This window comes from Abramis brama (genome assembly GCF_963993115.1).
Source record: "Abramis brama genome assembly, chromosome: 13".
NCBI lineage: Eukaryota > Metazoa > Chordata > Actinopteri > Cypriniformes > Leuciscidae > Abramis > Abramis brama.
The window spans coordinates 4729255-4748463 of record NC_139975.1 but is presented as its reverse complement, the minus strand read 5'-3'; the positions used below and the strand labels follow the sequence as shown (position 1 = coordinate 4748463).

Here is a 19209-nt window from a genome sequence, read left to right as displayed (position 1 = left end):
AACGTTTTCTCAGGTAGGCTACCGCGGCACCGCCGGCGCCTACCGATAGCTGGGCCGGCCCTACCGTAACGCGTCAGGGAGGATGGATGGGAGGAAGAGGCCAGGAGGTATGGAAGCTTTTTTTAAGCCACAGAATAAAACATTTTAAAAGATAATTGCGACTTTTTATCTCACAATTGCGAGTTTACATCTTGCAATTCTGACTTTATTTCTCAGAATTGCGAGATATAAAGTCAAAATTGCGTGAAATAAAGTCGCAATTGCGTGTTATAAAGTCAGAATTGCGAGATATAAAGTCAGAATTGCGTGATATAAAGTCGCAATTGTGTGTTATAAAGTCAGAATTGCGAGATATAAATTCAGAATTGTGTGAAATAAAGTCGCAATTGTGTGTTATAAATTCAGAATTGTGTGAAATAAAGTCGCAATTGTGTGTTATAAATTCAGAATTGTGTGAAATAAAGTCGCAATTGCTTAAGTCAGAACTGCAAGATATAAAGTCAGAATTGCGTGATATAAAGTCGCAATTGTGTGTTATAAAGTCAGAATTGCGAGATGTAAATTCAGAATTGTGTGAAATAAAGTCGCAATTGTGTGTTATAAATTCAGAATTGTGTGAAATAAAGTCGCAATTGTGTGTTATAAATTCAGAATTGTGTGAAATAAAGTCGCAATTGCTTATAAAGTCAGAACTGCAAGATATATAGTCAGAATTGTGTGAAATAAAGTCGCAATTGCGTGTTATAAAGTCAGAATTGCGAGATATAAAGTTAGAATTGTGTGGTAAAGTCGCAATTGTGTGTTATAAAGTCAGAATTGCGAGATATAAATTCAGGACTGCGTGAAATAAAGTTGCGGTTGCTTATAAAGTCAGAACTGCAAGATATAGAGTCAGAATTGCGAAATATAAAGTCAGAATTGTGTGAAATAAAGTCGTAATTGCTTCTTATAAAGTCTAAGTGAATTATTATTTAACTTTTACATTATTTGTTAACCCATGGTATTAATACAAACTACACAATAGTAAGAGCTGAACTGTTGCTTCATTTATCCAATTTAGAAAAAGTGCTAATTTGGAATTCCACCATGGAAAAAGTGGGCCGGTCTTGGGCCTGAAACTCCCGGGCTGAAAAGTGGCCCCACTCCGGCCCTGCTTTCACGGATATTCCGTATCATAACAAGCAAAGCGTCTCAACTGGAAAAAAAAACGCTCTCAAGCGCCCACAGCTAGGCGTTTACAGCAGAGACTTCAGCTGGCTAAAACGCTTTGATGGACACACGGCCTTAGAGTTCAACATAGAACCCCATTGAAACTTTTTTCTAAAAACGATGCACTTTAAATAATTAAAATGTCTGAAATACTTTAAATAATTAAAAAGCTGAAATGGATAGATGCGCAGACAGAGAGAGTTTTGTTAAAAAACATTGGACTCCGAGCAGTTTGAGAGCAGTTTTGACCTCTTCTGAAACTCAAGAGGAGACTCGTGTGAGATTCAGCAAGATTCTGGCAGATCTTTGAGATTGTGCTGTTGAAACATTGTTATTCCATCTGCACCTGTTTTTACACCAGAGATGCATTCCTGAGCCGAATGACTGCAGAATGAAGATGATGAATCACCCGGCGCTTCAGACTGGAGAACAGACAAGCTCAGGGTCTGCTAAATAATGCATTTGTGTTTGTGTTTTAATGCTGAACTCATGGAGTGGACACAGTCAAGGTCTCACTCCCTCCGCATCGCTCTGCAGTTTTACACAGCGTAAATGATGGACTATAAATCATCAACAGAAGTATGGAAGTGTATAGAAGTAAACAAGTGTGCATTGTGATTGTTTTCATGATAATAAACACTTTTTTCAGTCCAAATTCTCACTGTAATGCATCTGGGTGCTTTACTTTTGAGTTAATTTGTAATTCTCATTAGAAAATTATACATTATAATAAATCATTTAAAAATACTTTACAATTTAAATGATATATCATTGCGTTTTTCACATTACAGTACCGAAAAAGTTGGGGTAAATACACTTAATTTAATAAAATGCAGAAATTAGGATTAATGGTCCTAAAAATAGGTTTCATTTTCTTTGTGCACAATATAAATTTCTTTATTATGGTTTTGGGGTAAAATATGAGCAGATTCTCGCAGGTATTATTTCACTCTCACATATGATTTAACTACAATTAAATCTTATTACATATATTTCCATATTAAATATAATTGCGTTCACTTTTCTTCCATTTTTTATTTCATTGTGAGTATAATACTCAACGTTTTCCTTCTTTTCATTTAAGTCTCTCTGTTTCACACAGTCTCTCATTTATTATTAAAATGTCTAGATGTGGTTTAGAGTTTCTATTTCTAGTAATTTATCTATGATTTCAGACAGTAGGTATATTATAGCCATGAGCAACTGGTTTTATTAACAAGTAAATCGTATTATAAAGACAGTATTCAAAAAAGAAGTTCTTCTGTTATGATCTTCTGCTCTCTGTCTCTTTCTATATTCCCTCATAAATGACATCCCCTTCTCTTTATTGGTCTTAATGACACTTCTTTTCTACTCGTCTTTCCTGTTTTCCATCCATTTGTCTGCCTCTGGAAAAAAGAATCACTCGCTTTCCACCCAAACACACCCAATAAATATTAGATGCCATCAAAAATGATGAAATTATCTCGTCTCTTTAATATGAAGCATTTTCCTCTGTGTGATGAGAGATAAAAACTTCAGTTCCTCCATCATTCTTAACAAGATCAAAACCCATTAAGTGTGTGTGTGAGATTTCAGCTATTAGCTAAACCTGACCCCTGAAGTAAGGGTACGTTAACACGACAACGATGTACCAAAAACGGAAACGTTTTTCAGGCGTTTTTTTCGCATTGTTGTCAAAATAAATGACTAAAAACACTGTATTCTGCTGTCAGGCCAGTAGGTGGCGATGTCACTTTGTAAAGAAACACTGTGCGCCTATAGACTGAACGCCTCATACGCATGCGCATGACATCACCGTTTTCACAAATTCGCCAACAACTCAGAAAATGACAAATGTATATATTGCAAAATCTTTTAGGTTGACTTTTCAAATTTTGTTAAAAGGTATCTATCTACACTGTTAAAAAAATCTGTAGAAATTACAGTATTATTGGCAGCTACTTGCCAGTAACTTGCTGTAGATTTAAATTGATGTTATTTACTGGCAACAGTTTGTTCAAAGTTAAATGAACATTAAACATTAACAAGTCTTTATCTTTACAGAATAAAACTAAAATAACAGCCTCATGCAAAGCATTCTGGGAACCAAAATCTGAAGGAAAAAAACAGAAAAAGGTTGATGAAGATTTCTGGTTCCCAGAATGCTTTGCATTAGGTTGTTATTTTATAGTTTTATTCTGTAAAGACAAAGACTTGTTAATGTTTAATGTTCATTTAACTTTGAGCAAACTGTTGCCAGTAAATAACATCGATTTAAATCTACAGTAAGTTACTGGCAAACAGCTGCATAACTACAGCAAATTTTTTACAGTGTAGTTTTAGTTTTTTGGTGACTCTCTGAAATTAGACCCTTATCATTTTAAATTTATTCTTAACTTGCTACTTTTTCTTGCCAAATTTTATATTCACAAGTGTAAATTTTCAAAGAAAACTCCTTTTTTCACTTTTAAGAAAGATTTTGATACATATTTAAATTCTTTGAACTCTAAAAACTCTGCTGCATGTCAGACTCTGCAATGTCAATCATTTAAGCTAGTTTAATATTCTTTATGTTTATGTAATGTAACCCTCTGTATTGTGTATTGTTCATTGTTTATTACTGTCTTGTTTTGTATTTGTTATTATTGCATAATAAAAATAAAAAAGAACTCAGAAAAATAACTATAGTTTTCAAAAAAGTGCGCTTTGAATCCCGTTTTCAAAAGTTTGTGTTTTCAGGACCCCAAAACGCTGTTGTGGTGTAAATTAATGTTAGTTTTCCATTGTGTAAACGGCCCTTAAATCTGACAAAGGCTACATCTACACGAATCAGGCATTTCAAAACATCAAAGCATCTTTTTCTCTGGGTTTTGTCCTTCTGTCCACACAGAAACAGTGTTTTTGTCCTGCTTATTGAAGACTAAGATTAATGATGAATTGTAGTGTGGACTGTGAAAACCAATCTGTGCATTAAATCTGTCACTGAGAGCTCGATTTCAATCAGCATGTCCTCTGTGGAGACAGCTGACTGTGGAGGAGGCGCATGGCAAAGCTTTCGGATTATAACCAACTTCACAGAAGTCTACAGAAGAGCTTCTCAACTTGTTTAGCTTCAGATGTGTGTCTATGTGTGGCTTAGTAACGAATCAGTTGCATTGTCCTAAAAATCGCACAAATACACACAGAAGCATTCAACACTCATCCTAATTATATTTTCTTTGCACTGTTCTCTCTGCTTCTCTCCTTTGTGTTTCACAGAATAATCACAGTGTTGTTTAAAGAGGCAGGCAGAGAGACTCTTTCTGACTCATGTTTAGGTCATCTACCTTCCTTGAAACACACACACACACACACACACACACACACACACACACACAGCAGGTTCCAGTTTTGTGTTGGTTTCTCTTCCTTTGCTTTGCACCCACAGACTGGGCAAGAAAACCTTCTCCTCTCTATATCTATTTCTCTCTTTCTTAAAATATCATCCATATATATATACAGTCTGACTTTCATTCCCCTGTGTTTACAGGAATAGCTCTCGTGTCTTCTGCTTCATCAGGTCTTTAACATTTATATTTAATTCATTTAGCATATGCTTTTTTTTAATCAATTTACTAACGAGGTCTGGCGATTCATCCGAACCATAACCACCAGCGAACCTCAGGGGTTTTGGCTCTGACCCAGTATGCAAATGAGGGGGGCGGGGTCTTGAAAACTGTCCAGAAAAATGGCCTATGAAAAAAAAAAAACCTGCATAATTCATACATTGCAATAATCTACTAATACAATTAATTATTTCATGTCTTGTTTTTTCAACATTTCTCTTTATTTCCGTTTCTCTTTCTGTCCTGTTAAACTGAGCGACATTCAAATGAACTGATTGTTGAAGAGCTCTACACACACACACACACACACACACACACACATATATATATATATATATGTAAGGGATAATGTAGAGCGAGGCGGTTGTTATAGCGAATACAACCCCGACAGGCTGATCAGGACCCCGACGCGAAGCGGATCAACTGATGTGCTGCTTATAGCTATTACAAGTTGGTTAATGACTTGGATGTTTATATATATATATATATATATATATATGTATATATATATATATATATACATATTTGATGATAATTATTTTTTATTTGTTGTATACTTCATAGAAATGTATACACTCACTGGCCACTTTATTAGGTACATCTTACCAGTACCGGTTGGAGCCGCTTTTGCCTTCAGAACTGCCTTTCACACCTACCTTGTTTGGTCCGGTTTTTCTGACTTTTCAGTTTGGTCCGAATCAAAATTACAGGTGTGAAACCTCCCCCGGACCGCGGTCCGGACCAAACAGACGGAAATCTGGTCCGACGAAAAGAGGTAGTCTCGGTCCGGTCCGGATCAAACTGAACAAAGGTTTGGTTCGTTTCTAGTCTGAAAGCATTTTCTGTATGGTTCGGACTTTCAAACCATTTACAGGAAGTTCCGGTGGTTCCCGCGTAGACTAAACAACTGAAGAAGAATATTTATGTGCAGATCTCGCACACACACACACACACACACATTTTTCCTGCATCATGCCGGCGACGATAAAATGTTCGCACAACGAGGACGTTCATTTGGCGAATGTGAACTAGCCTCGAGTATAGCTGGAGCTGCAGGGAGTAATGCCGTAATAATAACAGTATAGTGGCAACGATATGCGTCTGTTCATTCATTCTTGTCAAAGTTACCCGCCGACTTGACAACACACTGACATCAGACGCACGTCTGTTTACAAACCAATCAACGTCAAGATGCAGCCCATGTAGATGATGACGACAGGACGCAAGTACGTCATGTAAAGTTCTTTAGTGCGCTCGCATAATTGCAATGTGAAACCAAACCAAAACTAACCGAATGTATACAATGTATCAACACATGAACTTTGGTTCAGACCTTGGTGCGGACTTTCAGGTGTGAAAACACCCTGGCTCAGATTCAACAGGGTGCTGGAAACATTCAAGCTCATCCATGATGTGAATCTCCTATTCCAACACATCCCAAAGCTGCTCTATAGTACTGAGATCTGGAGACTGTGGAGGCCGTTTGAGTTTACTGAACTCACTGTCATGATCATGAAACCAGTTTGAGATGATTTGAGCTGATCAGAAGAGGATACACTGTGGTCATAAAGAGATGGACATGTTCAGGTAAACTGAGATGTTTAATCGATGCTCAATTGGTCATAAAGGGCCCAAAGTGTGCCAAGAAAATGTTCCTCCACACCATTACAGCAGCAGCAGGAGCCAGAACCGCTGAGACGAGACTGGATGATCATGCTTTCATGTGGTTTACACCAAATTCTGACCTGACCATCTGAATGTAGAAGCAGAAATCAAGACTCATCAGAGCCGGAGACGTTTCTCCAATCTTCTGTCGTCTAATGTTGGTGAGCCCGAGTGAATCGCAGCCTCAGTTTGCTGTAGCTCTTCTGCTGGAGCTTCAACATGTTGTGTGTTCAGAGATGCTCTTCTGCAGACCTCGACTGAGACGAGTGTTTATTTGAGTCACTGTTGCCTTTATCAGCTGAACCAGTCTGGTCATCCTCCTCTGACCTCTGACCTCTACAAGGCATTTTCTCCCACAGAACTGCGGCTCACTGGATATTTTCTCTTTTTCGGCTCATTCAAACTCTAGAGACGCTTGTGTGTGAAAATCCCAGAAGATCAGCAGATTCTGAAATACTCAATCACGCCACGTTCAAAGTCTCTTAAATCCCCGTTCTGATGCTCAGTTTGACTCAGTAGATCCTCTTGATCATCTCTCCATGCCTGAATGCAGTGAGTTGCTGTCATGTGATTGGCTGACTAGATGTTTGCATTAACAAGCAGTTTAACAGGTGACCTAATAAAGTAGCCAGCGAGTGTATATATATCTGTGTGTGTGTGTGTGTGTGTGTGTGTGTGTGTGTGTGTGTGTGTGTGTGTGTGTGTGTGTGTAGCTGTATGCATTTAGGCATTTTCAAATAATTCGGCAAAATCCTTGACTGACAGACAGCTTTAGGGGTGACATTTTTCAAGAGTTTCTTAAACGCTTTTATCTGTTCCCTGCTGAACCCCCCACCCCCGCACCCCCACTTCTGCCAGCGGGAGAGTTGTGGCTTTTCTCTCCTGGTTCCATGACATTTTCACTCATTCTGTCCATTCCTGTCTGCCTGTTTACTCTCGTTCTTTAACTCTGGAGTGTAAAAGTGCAAACCCTGCAGTGTTGCTTCAACAAAGACCCGCTCCAGCATCTCTCTCTCTCTCTCTCTCTCTCTCTCTCTCTCTCTCTCTCTCTCTCTCTCTCTTTCTCTCTCTCTCTCAAAGAAAATTGAATGATGGCGGATCAACTGATGTGCTGCAGTGTTACAGGGGTTAATAAAATCCCGTATAAATATAGAGTTTATAGCTATTACAAGTTGGTTAATGACTTGGATGTTTTCAGAGGTAAATGGGGCATAAAAAATGTATTTGTGATGTTGACACTGATGGATGTCTCCAAATCTATGCATGAGTGAGTTTTGATAGTAGAAGAAATGTAATAAAAAAAGGAAAAAGAGGGGAAATTTCCTGTCTTGAGATTCTGTGTTTGTTTTTTTTAAATCCCCATTGCTCTCATTCTAGTTGTTTTAAAAGTTTTTGTTTTACTAAAAATGTTATATATTTAATGTTTTTGTAAATAAAGTGATCTCTCTCTCTCTCTCTCTAAAATAAAATTGAACGAGACACAAGTTATAATTTAGAGGCAGTGTTTTTCAATTCAGTGAAATCTAGAATTTTAATTGATTTTCGATATTTTAAAGCCATGAATGATCTTGTTTCTTTTGATCAGATTTGGTGCAATAAGGGGGCTTTGTGTGAAATTATTGATGATAACCTGCATTTTGCATCCCTCTGAAGATAATTGTGTCTTGTCTGTTCTGATTTTATTTTAACAGTCTGTTGATTGACTGGATCTCTGTCTCTCTCTCTCTCTCTCTCTCTCTCTCTCTCTCTCTCTCTCTCATCTCTCTCTCTCTCTCTCTCTCTCTCTCTCTCTCTCTCTCTCTCTCTCTCTCTCTCTCTCTCTCTCTCTCTCTCTCTCTCTCTCTCTCTCTCTCTCTCTCTCTCTCTCTCTCTCTCTCTCTCTCTCTCTCTCTCTCTCTCTCTCTCTCTCTCTCTCTCTCTCTCTCTCTCTCTCTCTCTCTCCCTCCCTCCCTCCTCCCTCCCTCCCTATCTCTCTCGGCTGAATTCATTGAACAGTGAGGCTATACTTGAGCATGTTTGAGGATTCAGACTGTCATTCTCATTCTTTTTAGTGCAAACCTTCTTTGTGTAAATTAGTCTCAGTATTGATTGCGCCTTATTCACTAAACTAACACATTCTAACACTCAGAACGACACTCAAGATGGGGATGGTGGCGTGCAATTACTTTCAGCACATTTGCATTAATTGATCTGTATAACGCCTGTAGTGATAAGCCACTAAAACAGATGGCGCATGCAAAGACAGGCAGTCGGTGTGCTTTTTAATTCGAAAACTATTCTGTTTTCAAAAGTCAGCTAAATAATTAAAAGTAAATATTCAGGCAGAATCTGTCGATATTAAACTGTCATTTTGCGGCAGTAGCACGGCTAAACGTCAACTAGCTAAATGTCAACTACACTTTTGAAATACAAAATCATCTTTGTTGGAGAAACATTGTTTCAGAGGTGTAGAAATTTATTTTTCATAGCAAATTATGAAAGCAAAAATAATTTCTTCATGCACTGATGAATCACGCACAATAAAACCAGACAATAAAGCAATAAAGTACAAATAGGATCGACTATATCAGTCATAGTGGTTGTGCAAGTTAAAGGGGTGGTATAATGCCCTTTTCACAAGATGTAAAATAAGTCTCTGATGTCCCCAGAGTGTGTGTGTGAAGTTTCAGCTCAAAATAACCCACAGATATTTTTAGATAGCATGTTAAAATTGTCACTTTTTGAGGGTGAGCAAAAACGCACCGTTTTGCATCTGTTCCTTTAAATGCAAATGAGCTGCTGCTTCCGGCACAGGGGGCGGAGCTTCAACAGCTTGCACTCACACAGACATGCACTGAAAATTTCAAAAACTTTCAGCCTTTTCTGTTCAAACCGGAGTCAGACAATGATGGAGAGACTCAAGAAGAAGTGACAACATGTAGAAGCAACTGGACATTTCTGAATGGTTAGTTGATGAATTTATGAAGCTGATGTGTAGTTATCTTCTAGTCATTTATTAGCATATTCTGTCTTGATAATCTATAAATTGTGTTCAGGGGGCGGAGTTTATGTAAATTTTAGGGTTGGTGATGTCACTAACCCGGGAGGAATGTGGTGTAGTCTCTACCAGCCGTTTGTTGTAGTCCTTAAAAAGCGATTTCTTTAAAAGCAAATATCTCCCTTTGCTTTGAACTTTGAGCGTTGTAACTTTGCAGATGTTGTTTATGATCAAACAGCAATATTACACACTAATTACAGTTAGAAAGTGAAATCATTTTCAACCACCCCTTTAACATGTTCCATGTTGTATTTAAGCACTTATTTAAGTCCACGGCACGTACTGATAAAATGTATATGAAAATGTATGAACTGATCAAACGTATAGTCTTAATGCACTGGAAATCACTTTGGATAAAAGCACCTGGCAAATGCATAAATGTAAATGTAAATGAAATGTCCAGCGGTCAGGGGAAGGTGACAAGCACAGTCTGACTTTATCAAACACAATTTGAGCTTTTGCATTTGACAGATGCTTTTATCCAGTGACTTACATTTCATTCAAGACATACATTTGATCATTTCATGCATTCCCTGAATGACCTTGACATTGCTGGCGCCACGCTCTATTGTTTCAGATACTGTGAAAATGCCTGTTTTTGTTGCGTTCTATTGCTATATTTGAAGTGTCCTATTTACATATTCTTATACCTCTACATGAAGTTTCTGAAGTTAGTTAAGTTCATTTGAGTCACAGAGGTGTCTGACTGTCTCATGACTAATGAGTTTCACATTCTCCATGTGAACTTTATCAAGAGAGAAGAATCCAGATCCACACTGACCTCTGCTGACAGCCATACACAACATACAGAACTGACCTGACATTGGACTGGAGTCTGCATATATACACAAACATTTATATAGTCACAAATTAAAGAAAATATAAAAGGGTTAGTTCTCAACAGCAACAGAAAAAAAAACACACATGAATTTTACATGTTAAGTGTTTTTGAGACTGAGAATGAGGATGTTTTTTGTGAAAACATGGGGTTACTTTTTGGACTTCATAAAGATAATAATAATAATAATAATAATAATAACAATAATCATATATATATATATATATATATTATATTATATATATATATATATATATCACATGAATAAAAAAATATTCAAATAATAATAAAAATAACAATAATAATTTAATAAATTCATATATAATTTATTATTACAATTTATATATTTGTATATTATATTAATAATAATAATAATAATAATTGTTTATCATTTAATTCATTCATTAATGTATTTATATATGTGTGTGTATATATGTATATATATATATATAGCTATATACAGTGTATATGTATTAATTAATTAAACAGCAATATTATATAAATATAATAACATATTACTAAATTATATTATAATTTAATTTAATAACAATAAAAATTATTAATATTATTACTTAATTTATTAATTTTATTAATTAATTTTGTGTCCTGGCAGGAGTGTTGGGATGAACAACACAACCCCCGTCCTGCAGCCCAGAGAGGTTTGATCTGCAGTGTTTTTGGGGAAGGTTCTCGGCCTGTGTCAGGCGTCACACGTCACCCTGTTCCAGTGGAGCTGGACGTGTTGTGTGTGTCCACATCAAGCTTGAGCTCTTGACGGTTCAGAGACGGCTCATTGATTACATCTGCCCTGCGGCTCGTACAGTCGATGGGACGCCGTCACTCCTCCCGCATTTAGAGGCATCACGGAGGAGCGTAACCATGGTTTCCATGGGCCGTTACGGACCGGTAGCTGGTGAGCTGTTTAATCGACATGCTAATCTCCCACCTACAGCGCACTGCGCACACACAACACATCACAATCAGAGCCAAACCACCATCTGACGCCTCATTACAGCCCAACACCAATGAGTTCCTCTACCATAAGAGCGTAATTGTGATTTATGTAACGATATGATATGATTGTCACTCAGTGTCCACTGTCCAAAACAAAAACTGGCCTTGAAAGTGCATGCTTTTTTTTTAGTGCTTTAGATGCAGCTTCAAAATATCATCTAACTATCATTATGGACAAAATCCCAGACAATATCGAGATATAATTATGTCAATATCATACTCCCCTAAAAAAAACTGAGTCACGGACTCTTAGTATTTTTGTCTTGTTTTTCAGTAAAAATAATTAAACATTCCTAATTCTAGATGCATTTACTTGAGAACCAAAATGACTGAAAAAAATATCACAATTATGAATGTTTATGCCTAAAACAAGAAAAATAAATCTGCCAAAGAGGTCATAAAAATAATCTTACAGTACTTCAAAGGGAAAATAATATTATTTTTTGACTCAATTGGCAGGCATTTTCTAATTGTTTTAAGAAAAAAAACTCAGTTTTGATACTCTTTTCAGAAAATACGATCTAATATCTTAAGTCATTTTGCTTTTCTTACTCTTTTTTTAAAGAATGTATAACAAAATTTCAAGACTGCTGAGTTTCAAAGCTGAACATCTTCTGCTGATTTCTCCAGAGGAAATTTAGGAGAATTTCTCTATCAGAGGTTTAGGATCTTGAGGTGTTCTAGTCTATTATTAGGAGCAGTTTTGTGCGCTTTATGTGGCGTTTGGACCTTTTAAATGAAAGACACTGAAAGTTGCGGTGCGGGAGAATGGCCCCCGTGAGAACGATGAACGGCTCATTCTGTTTGCTTTGAAATGAAGCCGGACCGCAGGGATCCCCTTCAAAACCATCTGACCACAACTTAAAAAACCATTTACAGAGCGATTTGAGGAAGATTACAGCTGAGCTATTCTCTCATAAGCCTGACATATCTGTGTGCAGAATACAAATCAGCACTTACTGCTCCAAAACAGCAGAGAGTTTACTTTAATAATGCCTTGTTGCAGAAGTGCAAAAACACACAACAAAACAGCAGGGAAAAGCAATGTTAAATGCACATAAGTGCTTTTTTTTAGCACTTTATTTGTCCATATACACAGAGAAAACGCATCGAACTGAAGCCAAACATGCCGCCGGTCACTTTCATTCCATGAGATAGTAATAAGAAAAATATGGAGATCTTCATTAAAACCTTCTGCTTGATGTTTCTCCCGAGGAACGAGTCCAGAAACATTAAGATTTCAGAAGAGAAACCATTCAAATTGTGCTCAGATAATAGTCTTCATTCAACATGCAACTCAATATGAATGTAAACATTTCTCCTCAAATTCTTCAAAGATCAAATGATTTAAATATCCTACTGTATGGCAACTATTAACTCCTTTGAGTCTGTTTGTTTTGAGGACATTAACTCCAGTTTGACTTGCTGTGATGATAAATTATATATATAATAATAATAAACATGGTTTGTGTCGACCGCAGTGTTTCATGTGGTGAATTACTGGCTTCTGAAACTCAAATTATAAGGACCATTAATTAGTTCTGCTCATTTACTAATGTCACGTTAATAACTGAAAATAATGTTGTACGATTACAGGTAACAGTAATATTAATGACTTTCAGCAATTATAAAAATGTGTTTTTTTATTGATTTATGCACAATAAGTAGTTTTCCATTCAGCCAGAGCCACATGAATGATGTACATACTGTTGGCCAATTACAGCTAACAATAATATTGAATAATTTCATATTTAATTGAAATGAATGGTAACACTTTACTCAAAGCCTTTATGTATAATGCATTATAAAGATACTCATAAGGTACGTTATAATACATTATATCTTTTCATAAATAATTGTAAAAAAAAAAAAAATACAATGCATTATAATAATTGCAGATTTCTTGTTACATCTGAATTTGTTTGTTTGTCATGTGATTTACAGTACTGCATTATACTTTCTAAAGGTGTAACATAACTATTATAATGCATTATAACTGTGGTTACATTTATTCATGAGATCATGCAATGCATTATAAGGTGCATTACAAGGAATAATTAATGCATTAAAAATACTTATATAATGCATTATATATAAAGGCTTTAAGTAAAGTGTTACCAAATAATCATTCGTTTTTTATTTATGACCGATAAACGATTTTTTCTGTGTTGCATGTGCAATTTAAAATCTGTGTCCTATAATTATAAATATAATTATAAGTAATAAGTATATGTAATGTTAATTTAAAAAGAACTGTGCCACATTAATAATTGTATATGTTGTTGGCCAACTGCAGGTCACAAAATGTGTTGCATGTGCAATGTAAAATATATGTCCTATTATTATAATTATAAGTAATAAGTAAAAGTAATATGTTTAAGTAATATTAATTAAAGTCCCCCTGTGGTGAAAGTCAAGTTTTTAATGTTGTTAATATGTCTATGTGGTGTTTTTAATATGCTTTAAGACAAACCATGTGTAAATTCATAAGTCGACAGCATTGCTGAGTATTTTCTCCTTAAAGGCGCAGTATGACATTTTTCGCCACTAGGGGTCGCTAACCTATTTACAATAACAAAGGCGTAGTTTGATGACGCAACATTTGCTAAGAATTATGGATCTTGTCGTCAACGTCAAGCCGACCGATCTAATAATGTTTATGGATGACTGAATACATCGATGTTTTTATCATGACTGTGATATGAAGCAGTTCGGGATTGCTAAGAGACAGCTATCAGCTCCACACGCGACGCGAGTCCCGCGGATATAAAAGAAATATGGACATTTCATTCTACCAAACTACACGCAGAATTACTACTCACAGGTCAGTTTATTAGACAAATTAAACTTGTGAGGTAACGCAGCGCTGTTTCACTTGGTCTAACATTACACTAGCACACTAAACTGCATTTGAATGTGTTGAAATGTATGTGTTAGTCTGTCTGTATGAGACTAGCAGTAAACTAGATCAACATTAGAACAACATACAGATCATATTCTGACATTTTATCATTGTTGAACTATAAAACATTGATTAGTTTTATGTAAATGTGCTCACCTGTTTAATAAAGTACATGTAGGAGCGGTCGAAGTCTCGGACGTGGAGCTCTCGTTTATACTGTCTATGGGAGCTCTCGGCATCTCGAAAACACTGCGCTGATATTGATTCTCGTTTTAGTTCTCCTTTTTTATCCAAAGTCTGCTTGTCATGGTCCATAATGTTTGAACGAAACAACAACAGCGTGCAAATAGACATTGCGAACTACAAAGTTGTCCGCGTCAGTCGCTTTGGTTACTGTCAGACGGCTCTGGTTGCCATGGCAGAAACCAGGGACAACGCGGATATGACGGCATTGGCGGCGACAAAACGGAAATAAAGAAACGGGACGTTTCTCGAATTAAATGACAAATTTCTCCTGGTTTAAAAGTTGTTGGAAACAGTCGGGATAATGTAAGTACACAACTAAAAAATATATATAACACAGATATAGTGATTTTTGCTATTTTTAAAGCAAAAAAGTTACATATTGTGCCTTTAAAACTGCAGTGAACCAAAGACAGTCTCAAAAACACGCTTTGAAATCGCTGGTGTTTCTGACGTCACAAACTACCTTGTAACCAATCAGATCAACGTGTGATCGTCAACCAGTGGATCTCTGAGCTGAGTGAGTGAGTGGAGGCGGGGCTCATTTGCATATTCATAGAACCGCGTATACTAAATGAGACAAGGGTGTCGAGTTACATTCAAGCTATTTTAAGGCATGAAGAAATTTTTTTAAGGAAAAAACTTTAAATATGTAATTTTGGTGATCAAAGATGAGTTTTAATAGATAAAATTATTGACTAGAGGCCAGAAGGGGCCTTTAAATAATCAATCGTGCCACATTAATAATTTTACATATTGTCAGCCAATTGCAGGTCACAGTAATAATAATTTCAGCAAAAAAATTTATAATGTAAATAAATAAATAAATAAATAAAAAATTAATTATTAATACATGAAAATTCTTACATATAGCCCCTTTCATTTTCTTCAGAATGTGTGTGTTAGTGTGTTGTGTGTGTGTGTGTCACTCACGTGGTGAAGGCGGGGTTATATTTGGCCCCCAGGTAATACGAGTACAGGTTGAACATGCCGATCATGAACGCCACGAAGACCATGATGAAGATGACCATGAACTTGAAGATGTCCTTGACGGTTCGGCCCAGGGAGATCTGGAGCGGCCCGAAGCTCTCGTTGGCCGGGAGAATGTAAGCGATGCGAGAGAAGCTCAGGACCACGGCGATGGCGTACAGGCCCTCGGAGATGATCTGAGGATCCGACGGCTTCCACCTGTTCCTTGCTGCAACAGACACACACACACACAGAAACACACAGAAACACTGGCACATTATTCATATTTCATGGAATGCTAAACTAAAGTCATGTTTCACTCAAAGAGAATCAGAAGTCAAAGGTGGATAATGCTAATGAAGACTTTGTTCAGGGATTCTCAGTGAACACAATGAAGATCAAACACACACACACACACACACACACACACACACACACACACACACACACACAGTCAGCAGTAAAGCTATTTCAAAGATTTCCTCAGCACACAAATATATTTATATATATGTTGTGTGACTTCAGAGGCTGCGATATCACTTTCACACCAGCAGAGAGCAGCATTGATATCAGATATCAGCTCACATTATGCATGTTCATAACGGCCACTGTCATAACACTGTCTCAGCAGGACTTATTCTGGGTAACACTTTACAATAAGGTTCATTAGTTAACATTAATTAGTGTATTAACTAACATAACTAACCATGAGCAGTACATTTGTTACAGTATTAATCTTTGTTAATGTTAGTCAGCTATTCATTGTTTGTTCATGTTAGTTCACAGTGCATTAACTAATGTTAACAAGATGTTAATAAAGTATTAGTAAATGTTAAAATTAACATTAACAAAGATTAATAAATGCTGTATACGTGCAGTTCATTATTAGTTCATGTTAACTATAATGTTAACTAATGAACATTATTGTAAAGTGTTACCGTATTCTGTATACAGGGAATATTTTACATTTTCCAAAACTATACTGTACAAGTTCAGTGTTATTTTAGGATTGTATGTATACTATTATAGTATTTATTAATATTAATTAATTTATTAATATGAATTAGCTTTTGTTTTATCTTTTCTCATTTCATTTTAGCTTAAGTAATTTTGTTATGCGCTTTTGTCATGTTTTACTTTTTTCTTAAATTTTATATTTAGCTTTAAATTGCATTTATTTTAGTTGTCGTTTTTAGTCATTTTACTACTTCAACTTGTCTTATTTCAGTTAGTTGAACAATGCAACGTATCTCATTTTAATTTAGTTTAAAATAATCAAAATTTAAATAAAAATGAATAAAAAAACGTGCATATTTAAAAAAAGTAATAAAAATGACAAAAATTCTAAAACTTCAATTAACACAAAAATAATGTAAAATATAAAAATAAATACAAATTTTACTAATATACTAATACAAATATAATAGTTTATCAATAATACTAAAATAATAAAAGCTTTTCATCTAATATTTATATTTTGTTTTATTTCAGCTTTTTTCAATTAACAATTATTTTAAATATTTGTAATAGTTAACAATACACTTGACCTTTCATAAATTCTGGCAAATTAACTAAAATCAATATCAAACATGATTGGTTTTTTCTCTCTCTTTCTGGACTTGAATATATAGTAGGCAGTATTAAATTACTAATATTTTATGGCTAATTAAGTAATTTAATACTTGAATATTAGGCAGTAGTCTACATAAAAATTAAGGCAGGACCAATCTATTAGTGCTCAGAAGTAATATACAGCTAAAAATACAGCATGACTGTCAGAAGTGTTGGAGACGGGAAGCGTAAGGTCAGACTGGTTGCGTGAACCACAGATTTCCACTGAGCTAATGATGCTAACGCTCCCACAGTTCTGCATCAGACTCTTCATTAATGATCCAGCCGGAAACACCTGCGCTCGCTTCTACAGGCAGAAAACATGAACCATACGCTCAGATCATAAAAGATCTACGCTTTCTACAGGCAGAAAACATGAACCATACGCTCAGATCATAAAAGATCTACGCTTTCTACAGTCAGAAAACATGAACCATACGCTCAGATCATAAAAGATCTACGCTTCTACAGGCAGAAAACATGAACCATACACTCAGATCATAAAAGATCTACGCTTCTACAGGCAGAAAACATGAACCATACGCTCAGATCATAAAAGATCTACGCTTCTACAGGCAGAAAACATGAACCATACGCTCAGATCATAAAAGATCTACGCTTTCTAGTCAGAAAACATGAACCATACGCTCAGATCATAAAAGATCTACGCTTTCTACAGTCAGAAAACATGAACCATACGCTCAGATCATAAAAGATCTACGCTTTCTACAGTCAGAAAACATGAACCATACGCTCAGATCATAAAAGATCTACGCTTTCTACAGTCAGAAAACATGAACCATACGCTCAGATCATAAAAGATCTACGCTTTCTACAGGCAGAAAACATGAACCATACGCTCAGATCATAAAAGATCTACGCTTCTACAGGCAGAAAACATGAACCATACACTCAGATCATAAAAGATCTACGCTTCTACAGGCAGAAAACATGAACCATACGCTCAGATCATAAAAGATCTACGCTTCTACAGGCAGAAAACATGAACCATACGCTCAGATCATAAAAGATCTACGCTTTCTACAGTCAGAAAACATGAACCATACGCTCAGATCATAAAAGATCTACGCTTTCTACAGTCAGAAAACATGAACCATACGCTCAGATCATAAAAGATCTACGCTTTCTACAGGCAGAAAACATGAACCATACGCTCAGATCATAAAAGATCTACGCTTTCTACAGGCAGAAAACATGTGCATGTTAAACAGACTTTCAGCTAAAATAGCGTAATCATATGTTGTAAGGCATTGTCATGAAAATAATGAAACAATTAAAAACATTATGATTTTTCTTCATTTCCTTGATGCAAAACATAAATTCATAATTCTTTTATTTTTAGGGTGAAATGTGACCTGAAGATGTTTTTAACAGGATGTGTGAGACTCCACTGTGACCGTGATGATCTGCAAGCGTTTACACACCGTACGTGAAGTAGGCGACGTCCGCAGGAAGTGATGCGTTGCTGATGTCCAGGTTGGGGACGTGCAGGTCGACGTAGAGCTGAGCTTTAGACGCCTTGAGGAACGCCATGAGACGAGCGGTGAACGAGGCCACGAAGATCGACAGCATCCCGAAGTCCAGAACGTTCCACAGGTGCATCACGTACTCACGCGGACCTTCAACCCAGATCTCCTTACACTCCGACCAGATCATGCCTGAAACACACACATACACATTGGGTTTTCATGTTTTATGGGGTCTTTCCATAGTCGTAATGATTTTTATTACTGTACAAACTGTATATTCTCTCCCCTTACACCAGGGTTCCTCAAACTCGGTCCTGGAGGGCCGCTGTCCTGCTCAGTTTAGCTCCAACCCTGATCAAACACACCTAGCTGTGAGTTTCTAGTGATCCTGAAGATATTGATTAGCTTGCTCAGGTGTGTTTGATCAGGGTTGGAGCTAAACTGTGCAGGACAGCGGCCCTCCAGGACCGAGTTTGAGAAACCCTGCCTTACACTAACCCGACTCCTAAACAAACACATCACACACAACTTTCTGCAGTTTTACATTTAAAAAAAAAACCATCACAATGATTATAAACTGCACACACTCACACACGCACACATGTGTACACACACAGAAACACACACATGCACAAACACACACA

General features: G+C 36.4%; 1 protein-coding gene across 1 annotated transcript in view; it reads right to left on the bottom strand.

Moving 5' to 3' along the window:
* Positions 1-19209, bottom strand: part of trpc7b (transient receptor potential cation channel, subfamily C, member 7b) — a gene marked incomplete at its 5' end in the record, with an annotated part of 56152 nt that overhangs the window by 7895 nt on the left and 29048 nt on the right. The window contains 2 exons of the mRNA XM_084133099.1: positions 15429-15693; positions 18521-18754. Of these exons, the coding sequence (XP_083989225.1) occupies positions 15429-15693; positions 18521-18754 (499 nt within the window). The remainder of the gene's footprint in view (positions 1-15428; positions 15694-18520; positions 18755-19209) is intronic.